Source organism: Carassius gibelio, chromosome A10 (assembly GCF_023724105.1).
Source record: "Carassius gibelio isolate Cgi1373 ecotype wild population from Czech Republic chromosome A10, carGib1.2-hapl.c, whole genome shotgun sequence".
Classification (NCBI taxonomy): domain Eukaryota; kingdom Metazoa; phylum Chordata; class Actinopteri; order Cypriniformes; family Cyprinidae; genus Carassius; species Carassius gibelio.
Window position 1 is genome coordinate 8399043 of NC_068380.1, and position 12960 is coordinate 8412002.

A 12960-nucleotide genomic window follows, 5' to 3' on the forward strand; every position below is an offset into this window, starting at 1 on the left:
TTTTATTCAACGGCAGCCATATCACCCTGTAGTGCAAGACTAGTTGCCCACTGAAGATAAGCAGGGCTGAGCCTGGTCAGTACCTGGATGGGAGACCTCCTGGGAAAACTAGGTTGCTGCTTGAAGAGGTGCTAGTGAGGCCAGCAGGGGGTGCTCACCCTGTGGTCTGTGTGGGTCCTAGCGCCCCAGTATAGTGACGGGGACACTATACTGTCAAAAAAAGCACCGTCCTTCGGATAAGACGTTAAACCGAGGTCCTGACTCTCTGTGGTCATTAAAAATCCCAGGATGTTTTTCGAAAAGAGTAGAGGTGTGACCTCGGCATCCTGGCTAAATTCACCCATTGGCCTCTGACCATCATGGCATCCTAACAATCCCCATATCTGCTGATTGGCTTCATCACTCCGTCTCCTCTCCTCTCTGGTGTGTGGTGGGTGTTCTGGCACACTATGGCTGCCGTCACATCATCCAGGTGGATACTGCACACTGCTGGTGGATGAGGAGACTCCCCCTCACAATGTAGAGCGCTTTGAGTGCCTGGGAAAGCACTATATAAATGTAATGCATTATTATTATTATTATTATTATTATTATTATTATTATTATTATTATTATTATTATTATTATAAAGATAGCTATTACTTAATTCCTGAATGAATCAGCAGTTTAAATTAATCAAATAAATGAATGACCCAATTGCTTACTCATAAAGAAATTTACTGCCACCTATTGGCAGTTTTAGTTTCTTATTTAGAATATAATTTCATAAATGAATAAATAAATAAACATATAAATTGATAGTTCACCCAAAAATAAAAATTCTGTCATTGTTTATTCTACCTCATGTCATTTCAAACCTGTAACACTTACTTTGTTTTATGGAACATAAAAGAAAATAATAAATACTGTTGGTAACCATTTATTAATTTTAACCAAAAGAAAAAGAAGAATGTTGGTAAAAGCTGATTTGGTTACAAATTACTATTATTGTATGAACAAATAAATGCTGGGATTTTTCTCAAAATATCTTCTTTTATGTTCCATGGTTTGCGTTAGATTAATTAACCCCACATCATGAAATTAATTAGGCTAAAAGTTTTAATCGACTGACAGCCCTTAATTATATATATATATATATATATATATATATATATATATATATATATATATATATACAATTTTATTAAGATATTTATAAACCTGTTTCAAACTTTACATATAAAACTGTATATTACATTACATTATATTCTATATAACTAATATATAAAAACATTATTTGGCCCATTTATAAAGCTTTTTTTTCTTGTGAGCACCTCAATCCTCACTGTTTAAATCAATCTGGGCCATCAATGGTATGCACAAGCCTCACGTAGAGCAGATACTTTGTGACAATTACTCACACAGATGCATAGACCTTTGTTTCAACACAAAAGACTCAACACGAGCACTAAACAAAGGTCTGTGCATCTGTTGTGTGATTTTCTGCATTTCATTCCCAGTGGTTTCTCTCTTTAGTACCGAGATGGAGATTAGTTCTAAATGAGCTTGATGATTTTAGAAATGACAGCTGCAGTCACTTTTATTGTATCGAACATCCACGATATTCTTCCAGAATTAACCAGGAGAAAAAAAGCCATACTGGGACAGATCCTTTTTACAGAAGCATGGGCCCCAGTGAAATAATGCTGTGCCCCAGTAAAATATGACTTACGTGAGAGTGGAGATTACAGTATAACAACCGGAGTAATCATTGTCCTTGGTTATATTCCAGCAATCATGTCTCGTGGTTTCCATCAGCTGTTAAGAACTGAACAATGCCACACTCACAAATGAATCACTCTTTTCGCTCAAATGGTTTAACAAAAATATGTATATAGAACATGGATCCCATCACAGTATGTCACAATCATTTTGTATGACAAGTGAAAGTCAAGTGAAAATCAGAAGATAAAACATTCTTGTGATGTACTTAAAACGGATGGACCATTTCTAGAACTACACAGTGATTTCCAAGAAGGCATGTTCTATTATTCCAAAACTGAAAGCTTTGCATGGCATACATTTGGAATAACAATGAGATTCAATCTCCATATTGTCACTGCCCAGGAAGAACAGGATTTTTATATTTAACAAAGCTTTTTAAAAATGATTTTAAAACAAGTCTCCCATACCTGCACGTCTGCACTTAAGCTTGTATTACAATCAGCAAACGGCTTTACGTTTCCTAGAAAATGAATTAATATGCTACTTGCATCATTGACAGCATACAGCGAGACTGTTTTTATGCGAGAGAGAAAAGTGTTCACACATACGCACACAAGCTAAATGTGTGTTGTCTGTTGAAGAGAAGCCATCAGATGGAGAAAAGTAGATAGGACAATGAATCATAGGGCAGCAGATGAGATGAATCCTGAATTCAATAAAATCACCACATCAAAACCACGTATCCAGTCATGTGATAGGATATTTTTCTGGTTGCTTGGTTTTTACGACTCGCACACTGTGCTGGAATAGCCTGCCCACAACTGAATCTCAGTGGTTTACAATCCTGCTTTGGTTCATTTTTAATTAGATGATTTCCAGCAGAAAATATGAATTTTACACCTGATACAACTGTACACTGAACAGACACAACTACTAGTATCTAACAGAAACCTGAGGCCTTAAAATCGAAGATTGCAATGTTGTGATTCACCTAATAGCCACTCCGTTTGTTTCAAGGCTTATAACACTTTAAAGAAGAGTTATTAAAAATCCCTATGGGAAAAATAAATGGGAATAATACTTTCAGAACCAAGGCTGCTGAAAAAGTGATTAGGCACTGTTGCACTTTATTGCTTCCCTTCACTGTAAAAATTGTAGCCTACAGATTGAATTGCCTTAATATTAAATTAAAGCAACAGTCCAGTCAAAATGGCAAATGATGACAGAATTTTAATTTTAGGTGGACTATCCCTAAAACAAACAACTGAAGAAAAAAAACAAATCCTATAAACTATGTAAACAATAAATCATAGTAAATAAGGACAGCTAAACAACGAGAGAGGTTGTGCAGGTCAGGAATGAAAGGGAAAATGATAACAATAGACTGATCAAGAAAACAATTATTCAGTGCATTTTATCCAACTGGTGAGGGGAAAAGAAAAACGGACGGTGAGCTCCCCTGCAATCCTGTGCATTGTGTGGGAAATTGAAGGAGCATCAAAAGAAAAGAAGAAAAGACAACAGAGGAGCGTGCTTGAGGGGCCAGGAGTAGAGGAAGTCAGTGAAATGAACAAAATGGTAGCCAAGGCAACTGTATTTCTCTTTTTCTGTCTGCCTGTCTTTCTTGGGCTGCAAATGGGCTGGAAATGTAGTTGTTTTTCTTTGTTTTTGATTCTCGCTTTCTCTCTCTCTGCATGTAAACAGACATCATGGTCATATCCAGCCACCAAACTGACACTCCGTCGACTCTAAAAGCATGAGAGACTGGAAATAAATAGGAGAAAGGCAGTTTTCTTTACTCAATTGGTGGCTTTACTAAATTCTGTGTTCCCAGGAGAATTATGTCTAAACAATCCATCTGATTTAAGCTATAGATCTGTTTATGAAATGTTTTGAATAGGTTTTGCTTTGTTGAAAGGCCAGACCAGACCTTATCCTGACCAAACTGCAAAAACACCCATAGTCTCACTTTCTCTCCTCTCTCTCTCTCTCTCTCTCTCTCACACACACACACACACACACAATCATCAATAATTAATCTATTTGATTTTTTATTTATTAATGACCTTATTGCTGTGCTTGGATTTTTCAGAGCAATAAAAAGCTTCTTTTTTTTTTTTTGGCCGATCACCTAAGGAATTCAATCTACTAACCTTCTTCTGAAGCCATGTGTGTATCTGCACTGAATCTTTGGAATAAAGTGAAAGATTCAGTCAGACGTCAGCTAAAAAACCAGCCCAGACAGCACGGTGGTGATGATATTAATATAGGTTTTTCAATGGCTGATGCCAGTGCAGACATCTAGAGAGCAGTGTGGGTCATGGCTGATATATCTATATTATAATAAGTATAAATGACAAGTTAGACTTGCACAAACCGGCTGCAATTAAATGGACATTTTATTTTGTGTTTAATCAAAATTAACTGAAAATTCTGTCCTTTGAAAAACCCTCCCATTCAAAGTTTGGGGTCTGTAAGATAATGCCTTTTTTAATTTAATTATTTTAATGCTCACCAAGGATGCTTTTAGTTTTTCAAAAATACAGTAAAACAGTATTATCATCAGTGTTGAAAACAGTTTACAGCATTTTAATATTTTTCTGGAAACCGTGACACATTTTTTCAGGAGTAAATTCTATTTGAAAAGTAAACCTACCTATATAATTTTCGGGCTCTCTTCAATATGAACAAACTGCTTCTCGTATATAGGATATGCAGTAGACAATTACATAAAAAAAAAAATCACTCCAGTTTTGAAACATCAACACTGTTCCATCAAATTAAAGGGCAGACCTAATTGTTGTATGAGATAAATAAATAAAAACACAGCACCATCTGAGATCACTCTTTCAGAAAGGAGAAGCAGAAAGGATAGTCAACATTATTTATTAAATCTGACCTTCTTTGAATAAAGACATGCCATTGCTTTTTGCTCCCTAATGATGATGTATGGCCCGCAGTGAGTGTCCTCTGCCTTCCGTACTTCTGCGTCTAAAGACGTGCTATTCAAATGGCGTGGATCAATACTTCCCTTGGGACTCTCTGGGGTTCTGCAGACCCAGGAGAAAACACGATCACTGCTAATTACTGGCCATGCTGTTTAGAGGCAATTGAACAGGTCTATGACCTCTAAATTGCTTTCCAAGTTGTTTGCTAGTATTTATTTACTCTTGTTGGCACCTGTACTCCTCAGGCGACGCTATTATGGTGAATCCATGCTGCCATCTGGTGGTGTGAGGTGAAAATGTTTAGAACTTGAATAACCCTGTTTACTGTTCAAAAACAGACATTTCGCCTTCACTGAGCTCAAGTCGAGCCCAAATACACTGTTCATCTAAACAGCACTGAAAAAGCTAGCTGATTTAACCAGCTTGTAATGGTAATTCAAGCAAAATACTGATATGAGGGAAAACAACAACAACAACTGAGCATTAAAGCAGACAAACCTGCCAATAATCCTCATTTATCTACAAAATATACACACAAACACAGCTAACTGTAAAGCTTTGTGAATAGAACAGACATGCTTCTCAGAAGCAGTGAAATTAATTCATGTCCTAGACATTGTAGAGTGTGACAGCACACATATAACAATGACAATAAAAATAATAATAATAATAATAATGCATACTTGCAACAATCATTGGCATTTTCTAAATTATTTACAATATTGATTGATTTTGAATCTGAACTAAGTCATTTTGCATTGTTAAGAGCACAATACTGTTCCATTTATTATGATAATACATTATTGCTTACCTGGGACAATGAAATCAACGAATATTGTAATGATAAAACATTTCTTAAAACAGAATTTAGAAATAATATGTACTTCGAGATACTTCACATCAATACGTCACCAGGGTACAACCCTAGTTTAAAAATACAGTCGCAGTTTTAAATAATGTTTAGACAATAACGTACCTATATTTGGTTTGAGAATGCAGTACTTTAGCTTGAAGTGCTTGATAAAATGAAACCAGACCTGCTGTTTTTAGATTAGCGTTGAGGTGGCTTGTCATTCACATCTGTTTGTTGTTAGCGAAGCTCTACAGGTGCTAGTTAAAGCTGTAAAGACTGGACAACAGGAAGCAGCGTTATGACTTTTTTTTACAGGCATGGCTTCATAGCTACAGTGGAGTCTGTCTCTGTCACTTTCTCTGTCCATCTTTTCTCATCTCTCGTTATATTCCCCAAAACACGCAACAATAGCCATTTCAAAAGTTGCAGTTTTAAACAGCTGCATAAATGTATATAAAATAAACTAACTAAATCATATGCCCTATAAGGGGTAAAACACTCTTATATGAATCCCAATGATCCACGGTCTATTAAACCAACAGGATATGGCAGCTTGTTGTTGTTTAGGGGCTTGAAATCTATGAATCGCTCCTTTTTCTTCACCAAAGTTCGTTTTCTGTGACCATCTGCCCTGACGTTGAACTACATCCCAGTTCCCTCATGCCTGACTCCACGTAGCCATGTTCAGATTTTGGTCTCTGGGCCCTCGGGATCCAGAGACAGGAAGGAGTTGCGGATGCAGGCCGCCTCGCTAGCACAGAGATGGCCGAAAGCTTTGTTGTACCACTCTGGAGACTTTCCTCTGGAACAGCAAGCAAATATACAGCATTTAGTGAAGCATTGAGACTTATGTACTGCGTTCTTTACACATGCTTTGAGGACGCACGTGACAAAAAGGAATTTATATATATTTAAAAATCTATATATAATTTCTTTAAAAAAAAAAAAGATTCTTATTGATCCCAAACATTTGGACAGTAGTGTATACTTAAGAGTTGATTTCAGTGCACTTACTTCAGATCAGCTCTGCATATATGTGTGAGTCTAGACTTCCCCGAGCCACACGGTTCAAGCATATACTGTGATTCCAGAATTATTCCCCTCACTCCGGCCAGCTGTGGGCTTTCCTCGTGTTCAATCGACACAGACACCAGCACACACACTCCTTTCGGCATTTCTGTCCTCCACGTCCTAAACAGGAAAGAAAACACCACCAACATAAATCACAGCAAACAGACTGATCTGAGAGAGCATCTGCCATGCCGTAAACACACAAGAGATGTAAGTGTCAGTCAGTCAGCCAAGTGCAAATGTGATTAATTATCAAATAACATGCAATATTCCAGCTGAATGTTTTCCATCGATCATATTACTGTTTGGACCCCACAGCTGCGTATTTGTCAAGTGTTGGCAAGCTGTACTCTTACAGTGATATTTTGGGTATAACCCGGGTGGTCTAATTTGCTTAGCTGAAAGCATTTTATGGTGAACTAACACAGAGAAGTATGCTCAGGGAGATTTCTTTCAGTAATATTCCATGAATGCCCAGCTGTTCAACAGGGGTATGTGGGACCTTTTTATGACCTCGGTGTTCAGAGAATCACAAGAACTTAATGACGCACAAAAAGCACTTGTTACAGATGAGGCGCATGCTTTGTTACAGCCGTAATGGTGTAATCAGTTCATTTAGATATTTGCTAATGGCCTCAAACATGGGCTACTCAGGACACATGGCTTGAACAGTAAACAATACACAGAATCAGATCATGTTGTACTCGCCTGAGCACCACAAAGTCTCTGTTTGGGTGAGGGGCCATGCTGTTCAGCTCATACTGGTACACCTCTGTCTGCTTGTCCAGAGTTTCTAGAACCTTCCACTGTAGCAGGTTAGTGTCCCACAGGTGGCGCTCTCGCAGTATGCGATTAAGCACCACAGACGGAGGAGCCTCCACCTCCACAGACACACGCCAGCTTCTCAAAGGGGTCCCGTCTCCCACCTGTGACAGACAGCAGACTTCCCTCAGACTTATATTTATTTTATGGGCTTTTGGTCTTTTATTGGATAGGGCAGTCAGAGCAGACAGAAAATTTGGGGTGGGAAATGACACAAGCCAGATTCGAACTTAGGTTGTCGATAAACGGGACCATGCTCTACATTTTGAATATATGAATATTTGTCCCAACTTGTTTGCTTATGCTTTCACGAGCAATTTACTAAATGTGAAATCAAGATGTTAAGACGATTTAATAAATAAAGAAATAGAATAAATATTTATTATTTAAATAATAAATATAAAAACTATTCGAAATAAATGAAAAATAAACGTTTCAACTCAAACTATATATTTATGGAACTAATAGTGGGTACTTTTATATTTTGTAAAAATTTAAACCATATATTCCATATAACATGTATTTAATTAAATAATACATAAATTATTACCTTTTTGAATGATATCTCTGTATTGTCAACATTTGATCTGGTCACCCATCCCTTGGTCTTGTCTTTGGCCTCTTTCATCAGATTCTGTATCAAGCTCTCCAGATAAGAGCGACATGTGCCTTCCTCCTCTTCTTCGTCTTCCTCGTCCTGTTGAGGTTGTTTTTTACAGAACTCGTCCAAAGAGGGCGCCAGCAGCTCAGCTTCCATGTATGAGTTCCTGGACTGAGAGACCACCTCCTGAGGAATCTGCACAAACCACATAAAAAAACCACTTCGACAGACGTCTCCTCTTGTCCTCTAACTCTGAATAATGATCCAACAGAATATTTACTGTACTATTCAAATGTTTGGGGTCAGTAAGATTTTAAGTAAGTCTCTCATACTCACCAATGCTGCATTTATTTGATGAAAAATAGAGTAAAACAGTAATATTGTGAAATATTATTACTATTTAAGCTCTTTTCTATTTAAATATATTTGAAAATGTTATTTGTTCCTATGACGGCAAAGCTGAATTTTCAGCATCATTACTTCAGTCTTCAGTGTCACATGATCCTTCAGAAATCATTCTAAAATACTGATTTGGTTCTCAATAAACAGTACTTCTTAATGATTATACAGTTATATAGTATATATAAAGAGAGAGCATTTATTTGAAATAGAAAGTATTAAGTGATTACAATAATCAGCTGAACTTTTTGTAATTGTTCTGCACACAATCTTATAAAACAACCAAAATTTCTCAGTGTATACACATCTCACGGCAAACATGTCAGAACATGCATCTTGTACCTCGAATAGGCGATTGCACTCAGCAATCATGTGCGCGAGCCCCTGAGTGGCTGCAAGGTTCTCATTCAGGTCCTTTTGGTCTGGCCGTCCAGTGGCATACTTCCTCTGAATAGACCTGAATGCAACAGAAGACATCATATGCATGGACTTCCATGTGATCTATAATATTTTCTAAATTTTTTTAGCTGCAAACGTATAAACGAAACTTATAAACCAATGAAAACCATCTATCATGGCACATTTTATACATTTATATGAAGATCCAAAACATCGGAACTCCATTACCTAGGTGACAGGTTATCATTCTTCATGATGTTGAGGTGGAAGAGAGAAGGAGCGAGGCACACCGCCAGGTTCATCGGGGTCATCTGGTTCTCCTCAACAGAGGAAGTGACATCATTTAGGAAGCACAGCAGCGTCTGCAAGACCTCACGGTTTTCATCAGCCATTAACATGATAGCTGCCTGCACCGCCTGTAAGCGTTGCTCTTTAGGGACATCTGGGTAGACGATTGCATAGAGTGTTTTAGGGATTTGAAAGCCCTGTAGGAAGTATTTGGGCAGGACAGCTCGTAACAGACAGGAAATGCTCTTACACTGGTATATGTGGAGGAAGGTCTCGCCCATTTTGCTCGTGAGGAGAGGTTCAGGCAAGTCTCTGAAGAACTGTTTGACCAGGTCTGCCACATCATACGCCGACTGATCCTCGTAGTTCACGTTCTGTGGGGAGGTTTCACACATTTGCCGCAGAGCCTGAATACGAGACTTTACACCAGATTTACGGAAAAGGCCCACCTGAAACAAAATGAGAAAAGCAAATACGATTTGTATCTTTTTTCACATAAAATGTGAGTGGTGCCTGTGATTCTAGGGTGTGGGTGGTAGCCTGGTTGCTGCTAAGTGGTTGTTAGGATTGTTTTTGTGTCCACCACAAAGTTTCTATGATGTTCTAGTCTATGCTTGAGTGCCTCTTTCTATTTAAGCTTATGGAATTTTTTACTAAAATCTTTTTTACTAAAATTAAGACTAAAATCGTGTGTGATCAGAAAAAGAAATAGAAAAGAAATAGCACTCCTCGACTTAACAAGCCACACAACTGGAGGTATCATTCATAACCGCAACACAAACATTTGTTCAAAAACATAAACCTAAACACGACCAAGAGTAATAATGTACCATTAAAACCAAATTAACTGAATCCATTTGATTTTATTTTTAATTACTAAGACATCAACATACAGGAAGAAAAACAAACACTATTAGGGTTTGTGTGCTTTATCTGTCTTTAGGAATGGAGCAGTGGCTGGGCATCCAATTTTTTACTTTGTTTGGAATATCTTTGACTCTGGCCTAACTTAGGATGAACCTTATAATCGGTCTTGCAAATGTGAATGAAACTGTGTACCTGGTCCAAACACTGGCTCCTTAAAAAGCGCAGGGCGAGCTGTAAGCTTATGGGCAGAGGGTGTCCGTACCGCTGAACATGGACAATCAGAGGAACACCGAATACCATCTTATCCTTGTAGTCTGGTCCCTTAATTCTCTTCATAAATTTTGGCACTGACCTAAGAACATATAAAAACAGTACTGAGAAGAGAAGATCAGTTTATGGCCATAAGTGTGTATATAGTCTATCTGTGTGTAGGATCTGCTATAAGAATCTTGATTATATATAATGCAAGGAGGAGTGTAAATGGAAGAGTGCACAGAGTCTGTAGGCAGAACTGTGATGTAGATGGCAGGATGAGATTGTTTCACAATCTCTGGAGTTTTAACAAAAAACTAACTTAACTGAGGAGACACTTTGATTGGTGTCATCCAATAAGAACTCACAAGAAATCTCCCAAACACATCCCACAGGGACTTTCCATGACTGATTCATCTTATTGCTTCATCGGGTATGTATATACCGTTCAAAAGTCTATGGTCAGAATTATTATTATTATTTAAAAAAAAAAATATTCAGCAAGGATGCATTAAATTGGTCAAATTTATAATGCTAGAAAAGATTTCTAATGCAGATAAATACTATTCTTTCAAACCTTCTATTCATCAAATGATCCTAAAAAGTGTACGTATTACAATATCTACAAATGTTTTCAACATTAATAAGAAGAAGTGTTTCACGAGGACTTATCAACATATTAGATAACTCACCAAATCCACCCATGCTTGTTGGACATGGAGTATTTCTCCATAATAGCAGTGAGACGCAATAAAGAAAACTTCTGCAGCAAGCTAAGCTGGCCCACTGATTGGCTGGATATCTGTAGCGACATTCCTGACTGGCCGAGGAGGTTTGACATCCTGAAGCTGGGCCATCTAAGGCTAGAAATACAACAGTAACATCATATATTCACGTAAATCTAATTATGAAAAGATCATTTAATGCTTTCTAAAGTATAAATAAAAATTCAAGTTAGCAGAAAGACATGTATATGTGATTTCTTGGAAGAAAGTCTTATTTTAGTCTTATTATTAACAAGCGCCTCTAAGTATCTCCATCCTGAAGTCTCACCGTGGTCGTGTCAGGGAAGCCCCCACCCCTGAGTCCCTCCTCTCTCTGGTGCTGGAGGTATCCGTCTCATTTAATGAAAGCCTGTCCTTGTTGCAGTCGCTGGATGTGGTCAACTCTTTAATTACAGAGGTCCCGTCAAAGTCCAGTGTGATCTGACTGGAAGACTGGCCGTCAATAATCTTCTGCTCCTGCCCCCTGCCGCCATCCCCCTCCCCTTCACTCTCCGGCAAGACGTTTTTCGACCAGTGGTCCACGATCTGCTGCAGGCCATTCACATGCTGCAGAATATCATCCAAATGTGGGAATATATCCTCCTTCTCAAGGTCCAATAGGTCCCCCGTACTCGCGTACAGGTGAGAGCCAGGTACGTTATCGTATACACTGATCCTGCTGCCTCGTAGGCAACAGCGTGTCGCAGGCCGGAGTTCTCTCCAACCAAATTTCCTGCACTTGAATGGCTGCGGCTCTGAATCGAGAACCTTCCAGTTTCCATGTTCCTTACTGGCTGGCGTCAGACTCTCGATTGACAGCGCTTTAGGGAAGGTTCCAGGTTTGTGATCTTTTGGGATGTGCACCAATAGCTCGTCATAGGAGCAGAAGTCATTTTTGTGGCTCTGTTCAACTGGTCTCCTCCTCTGGGGAGCGCCGGCAAGAACATCGGTGTCTTCTAGGTAGATGCCTGCACGTTTACCAGGAGGATATAACTTTGAGACACTTTCCTTCATGTTCGGCGTGCTTTCAGCACTACCGCTGGTCTCAGATTGGCTGCTAGCCTCACTGCTGGCCAGCGAATTTGGGCAGTTGTTAGCTAATGGCATGTTTTCAGCATTTACAGGCCCGCCATTGAAAATCTGAACACATCGTAGAGTCTTTAGTGCCTCTGGCTCGCTTTGCAGAACTGGGCCGCTAATAACCAAAGAGCGCCGCTCAGAGCGACCAATGGATGGCCCCCACGTCCGACCCAGTGTTTCCATCCTCCTCAGGAAGTCTTTGGCGCGTGTGCGTCCTCGTCGTCTGCTCTTGGCAGGAAGTGAACCGTAATGAGGCAGCTCTCTGGGCAAGTGCAGTAGGGTGAGCGAGGCAGAGTCAGGCATGGCAGCCAAAGAGTCTTCACTGTGCAGGGAGCAGATCTCTGGCTCGCTGAGGTCTGTCAGAATGCTCTCACTGCTCACAGTGGTCCGCAGACCCTCACCCACCTCAGTGGGGCTCCGCTCCTCTGCTCTACCCAGGAGGTAATCAATGTCTTGCAGACGTGACCAGCGCCGACTGTTCCACTCAAACGTCCATCTATTACTGATGGCCAACAGGTACTCCTCATCAGAGTCCTCACTCTGCATGCATTAAAAAAGCACAGAATTACAATGAGTTTGACATGTTTTTTAAGTGTTTCACTTTTCCTAAACTAAAGATATAGAATATAATCCTTATTTAGTAGTTTAACTAAAACTGACTTACAATTCTAACTCATTGGACGATAAAATTGGTGAATGCTCCCATAGAGAAATATCGGTTGCAATTTATTTTACAGTACGTGTACTTACATGTACTTATAGTGTACTTACAGTGTATTTATCTAAGAAAGTTCTGGTAATACAAGGGAACTACATGGGGTAGGGTTAGATTTAGGGGTAGGTTCAGGGTTAGTACTTAGTTATTACATAGTTATTGTAATTACGATAATAAGTACATAGTATGTACATGGG

General features: G+C 39.0%; 1 protein-coding gene across 4 annotated transcripts in view; it reads right to left on the reverse strand.

Annotated features, from left to right (window-relative positions):
• Positions 1-4574: 4574 nt before the first annotated feature.
• The window catches only part of LOC128021061 (stAR-related lipid transfer protein 13), a 47523-nt gene continuing 39137 nt past the window's right edge, over positions 4575-12960 (reverse strand). For all 4 annotated transcript variants that reach the window (XM_052607956.1, XM_052607955.1, XM_052607957.1 and 1 more), the window contains 10 exons: positions 11258-12588; positions 10897-11067; positions 10145-10304; positions 9336-9534; positions 9026-9239; positions 8741-8855; positions 7949-8194; positions 7285-7502; positions 6520-6696; positions 4575-6307 (listed from right to left, as the gene is read on the reverse strand). In XM_052607956.1, coding sequence (XP_052463916.1) covers positions 6190-6307; positions 6520-6696; positions 7285-7502; positions 7949-8194; positions 8741-8855; positions 9026-9239; positions 9336-9534; positions 10145-10304; positions 10897-11067; positions 11258-12588 — 2949 coding nt within the window. In that variant the 3' untranslated portion in view covers positions 4575-6189. The remainder of the gene's footprint in view (positions 6308-6519; positions 6697-7284; positions 7503-7948; positions 8195-8740; positions 8856-9025; positions 9240-9335; positions 9535-10144; positions 10305-10896; positions 11068-11257; positions 12589-12960) is intronic.